The 5,000-nt window shown below is 38.2% G+C and overlaps 1 protein-coding gene across 1 annotated transcript in view; it reads right to left on the bottom strand.

Annotated features, from left to right (window-relative positions):
* LOC104964084 (lipopolysaccharide-induced tumor necrosis factor-alpha factor homolog) overlaps positions 1 to 1,807 on the bottom strand; it is a 3,286-nt gene extending 1,479 nt beyond the window's left edge. The window contains exons 1-3 of the mRNA XM_010792809.1: positions 1,752 to 1,807; positions 990 to 1,019; positions 479 to 611 (exon numbers count right to left, since the gene is read on the bottom strand). Coding sequence (XP_010791111.1) covers positions 479 to 611; positions 990 to 1,014 — 158 coding nt within the window. The 5' untranslated portion in view covers positions 1,015 to 1,019; positions 1,752 to 1,807. The remainder of the gene's footprint in view (positions 1 to 478; positions 612 to 989; positions 1,020 to 1,751) is intronic.
* Positions 1,808 to 5,000: the final 3,193 nt, after the last annotated feature.

Raw genomic sequence — 5,000 nt, 5'->3', positions numbered from 1 at the left:
CTGTCTTTTCATGGGCTGATTCTGTGAGAACAGCACCATCTACAGGCCTGGCATATGTACTACAGCGTCTCCAGCGCTTTCGAACGGCAATGTCCGTGGCTGTCTCCTCCTGATTGGTGGAGTTGGCCCAATAGCCGTAGCGCCACTTCTGTGACGTCACAGAAGTGTTCAAATCTGGATCAGTCAGTATCAGATCCGTTGCAGCCCCTTTTTAAGAGATTTGGGTATGGAGGAAAATAGAGAGGGTTGAGTTCCCTGGAACACCGGGGACACATATATAGGTTTTCATATAAAACAGACAAACCCCAAAAAGCCAATAAAAGTAGTGTGTCCTCCTTGTCAAGTTTAGTAACAATATATGGTAAATGAGACATGTTTCAATAAAGAAAATGCTGAATTTTCACAACAACATTCATATAAAGTAGAAACTGAAATATGAATATTATAATGACCCCAGTTACGCTCCACCCCTCCTTACCCACAGAGGAAGAGTCCTCCACAGAACATGTAGGTGAGCAGCCCGGAGGAGTGATGCACCTGGGAGAGGACCGTCTGATGGCACTGAGGACAGGACACCTGGACCGGACCGTCTCCAAACGAACCGACTGCCACTGCACAGCATGAGGAGGGAGGAGAAGTGAAGTACAACAGACCACATGGGTTGCTCTTCAATATAAAAAAAGCTCTATTATCCCGTAACTTTTTTTTTGAAATTCTAACTCTTTTCACCACTTTTTTTTTTCAAGGATTCAAGGCTTTTATTGTCAACATAGCTACAGTGTAGTTATAACAATGCAAATCCTGTGACCTAAGATTTTCATTGTCATACTACACTGTACAGTAGATATGTACAAATGAAAATAAAAGCCTTGAGCGTGTCACAAAACGTTGATAAGAGTTAGAATTTCTAAAAAAGTTACAGGATATTAGAGCTTTTTAATAATGAGGAGCAACCCATGTGTTCTGTCGTACAGACGGTATAGACTCACCCACTGGTGTTTGTGCATTTGCCATAGTTCCTGTAAATAAATCGTATCAAACATTTAGGTAACTAGGGCTGCAACATGTATACTTTTTAATTATTTAGTAAATGATTGTAGTGATCACAAATGCATCATATATCAGAATCAGATTATACTTATTGTCATTATTCTCAGACACAAACAATGTCATAGGCTTCTCTCAATGCAGTTAAAGAAATAGGAATCAAATAAGTAGTGATAAAAGCAGTGGTAGCAGCATAGAGAAGGCCCCAATTATATTAGATTAAAATTAATTAAATGTATTTAAATACTTTACAGAACTACAGCATATGGCTGGGTGTTCCTAAATAGATGTCATCAATATAAGTAATCATACATCTTTGAAATATTTCAACCTTTGGTTATTGACCGCCTCTATTTTGACAGAATAGGCATTATTTGAACAGTTTGAACATATTTTTTTTCAGTTTGGGAGGTACTTTTAATCAGGTGGTTTTGTTTGTGTGCAGGAACATTTTTGATTCCTAGAATATATTCTCAAATCTGTAATAGGTCAAAGAAATCTCACTATGTGACTCGTGTGAGTATCATTAACCATGCAAGTATCAAAACGTACACACATACAGTATGGAATTAAACATTGTTGCTTGTTATAGTGCAACAAAGTTCACACTGTAACGCGGACAAATATCTTACAGATAGCTTCAAATCCTGTAAATACTATCAGTTAAACAAATGAACAGTTTTGAAATAAAGCAGAGTACTTACAGTCGTTGTAGAGTAAAGTCTGACTCCAGAGTTTTCCCCACCGTCGGCAACACCTCCTTCTCTTCCCCTGAAGTCATGAGATTGCTGAATTGCCTCCTGTGTGAGCTTCTCTGACCCAACCCTGCCACAAATCAAATGAGCGAGGAAATACTCTTATAACAACAATCATAGATTTCCTATTTCCCACATCTGTGCATGAGAGGAAATCTCTTACATGCTAACCTTTCACATGGTATCGTTTTTTTGCAACAGTATATTTTTAACACATGCCAACAAAAAACCACATACATATGTTTTAGGTTAATTTGATTTCTTAAATCTCGACAGTTATTTCCTCATGATAGAAATAGAGATCGGTGCAGATGACCTCCTCAAATGGAAATAAACAACTACCATCTGTTAAAGTCAAATACATACTGATTAACAACAAGGCACTTCATCACATAAGAAAGTAGTAAAAGCTATTTTTAAGAATGAAGGAACATAAGATGTATAAGTATCTGGTCAACTTGAAAACATTTACAACATCCCTGTGTCTGAGAGACTTGCAGTGCATGGAACTAAAGACGAATACCTCTCCATTCAGACTGAAATGAGCCGCACATGACTTCTACTGCTCCAAATTAAATCTGACATTTAACTCTTGGCTGAACACAGCGCTACGGGATTTCCCTTCAGCACCAAGGACATGCCTTCATACAAACATAAATCTATTTTTTTTAAAAGGCCAAGAATATATTATATCTTTTTTAAAGGTTTTGGTGATTTCTTGAAAGACTTGGCATCGTTGTTTTTATCAAACACTGTCAAATAGACGTAAATGACACATTATTGGGAGTTGTTTTAAAGCTCCCATGTCATGGCCATTTCTACTGATCATAATTCCATTGTTGAGGTCTACTAGAATAGATTTACATTGTTCAATGTTCCAAATTCACATTGGTTTCTCATACAGCATCTCTATATTATGTGTATTCACTCTCTGTCCTACACGGCTTGTTGGAGCTCCTGCCCCCCCCCTATGAGCCCAGTGTGCTCTGATTGGTCAGCTCGCCCACTCTGTTCTGATGAGTCCACCACCGTTACAGCTGAACATCAGTGATTATGTCTTACAATGGCGTTTGTTAGCAACCAGAAAATGACACCAGTAATGACAAACAGATGAGAATGCTGCGTGGGGTCTGGGTGCCATGTTGGCACGTAACGACTCCGCGGATTGGTCACTTTACCCAGGAAGGAAAAAATGGAAAATGAAAAATCTACTTAAAGTGTCAAAAGTTAACACAAAATGTGTAAAAGTTGGTAAAAGTATACAATAAACAATTAAATTGGTAATATGTGCTTTGCATGCACAAGGACTGCATATGGAAATGAAATGAAGCTCAGCGCAAGTTCTTTCAGGAAGACTGGTATACATTCACTCCACAGCGGCATATAATCAGCTCATCACGGGCTTTCTTTTAACCTTTCACATTTCACCTCAATCTCCAGCAGCCAATCACCATGCTGCAGCCTAACTCCTCTCTCCTGCAGTCAGCTGTGATTTCAGGTTTTCATGCTGCCGCCCGCCTCCTCCCCATCCACCTCCTCTCATCATATCCAGTGCCAGGAGAGTTAATCCAAAAACCTCATCACACCTCCTCTTCATCCCATCTCCTAATCAAATCCAGATCTTCAGCAAACTCACCAGTGTCTAGACCCCGGGGGGGTTCCCTATATGCTCACGGCTGCATTTCCCCCTTTAGATATACGATTTCAGGATCGCCCAAGACTTAACATTTATGGCATGTGTCAATAAATGTTCTTTAAACAAAATGAAGTCTCTCCTGATTGAACTAACATTTGGAATAAAGCTTCGTTTCCCTTTGAGATTAATGTATATTTATGCATGGCCCATGTTTACATTTAAATTGTCGCGTTACTGAAGGAACATCGATGCAATCTTTACTTCATAGTGCTTCTTATGTATTCAGTAAGAAGCAACTGATAAAACAAAGAAATGCATGAATGTAATATCACATACTGTATGTGAGCAGAGGAGATTTCGATTTTTTCACGATGACATTTTTTGCCGAAACCTTAATTCCTATATATCAACAACAGGACGACTTTTAGATGAAAGATGATTATTTTTTAATCAGTAAAAACAGGTGCAATATTTCACATGTAAACAATTGCAGCATCTCATTCTTAATACCTGAATAGTTACAAAGAAATTATATTTTTATTGACACAAGGATTCCTGTAAAAATAGATCAGTTTAACAAAACAACGATATCGCCTTCAAATAAAAAAAAGATCGTCTTTGCAAATCATTTCAAGTGCTCTAAGGCTAACCAACAGATGGGTTAGCAGGCGCCACATCTTCAGTATTAAATCATTATCAGCTTCATTAACAGCCCTCTGTCCCTGCAGCCAGACTATACACAACAACCAGAAACTACTGAAGTAGTGAGTAGAAGAACTGAAGGAAAAGGTATTGTCTCTGTGCGTAGCAGCTAGTAAGTTAATGGCATTTAAATTGACCTCCGTAATATTCCCTACTGAATCTTCAACATGTTATGTTAACCGTTTGTAGTGATAGTTTTGTGCATAATATAATTTTCCACTTTATTGATTACAGTCATGTCAGGGGTTACGTTGCATTTCCCCCTGAACCATGTCAAACTACACGCACGAAGCTTCCTATGCCTTACGGTCTGTTATATGTAGGCTTCTGAAGTGTCGAGTCTTTAGTGTCACATTCATCTCGAGTAAGGCAAAACAAAACTGTGTTAAATTAGAGAAACAGAGAGTTGATTATATCATGACTGTTGTTCTGATGGAATCAGTCCTGTGGAAAAGTTCATTATACTGAATTAACCATGTAAGCTGTATAGATAGATATATATATATATCAGATTTAACTTGTTATTGGCAGCCCTGCTCTTTTTCTGAGACGTGGCCATTGTTTTAGTAATTCTTTTATATGCAAAGTACACTGAACAAAAATATAAATGCAACACTTTTGTTTTTGCTCCCATTTTTCATGAGATGAACTCAAAGATCTAAAACATTTTCTATATACACAAAATAACCATTTCTCTCAAATATTGTTCACAAATCTGAAAAGATCTGTGATAGTGAGCACTTCTCCTTTGCCGAGATAATCCATCCCACCTCACAGGTGTGGCATATCAAGATGCTGATTAGACAGCATGGTTATTGCACAGGTGTGCCTTAGGCTGGCCACAATAAAAGGCCACTCTG

This window comes from Notothenia coriiceps, unplaced genomic scaffold (genome assembly GCF_000735185.1).
Source record: "Notothenia coriiceps isolate Sejong01 unplaced genomic scaffold, NC01 NC01_scaffold00001843, whole genome shotgun sequence".
NCBI lineage: Eukaryota > Metazoa > Chordata > Actinopteri > Perciformes > Nototheniidae > Notothenia > Notothenia coriiceps.
Note: the sequence above shows the minus strand (reverse complement) of the source record. Positions and strands in the feature narration are given on the sequence as shown.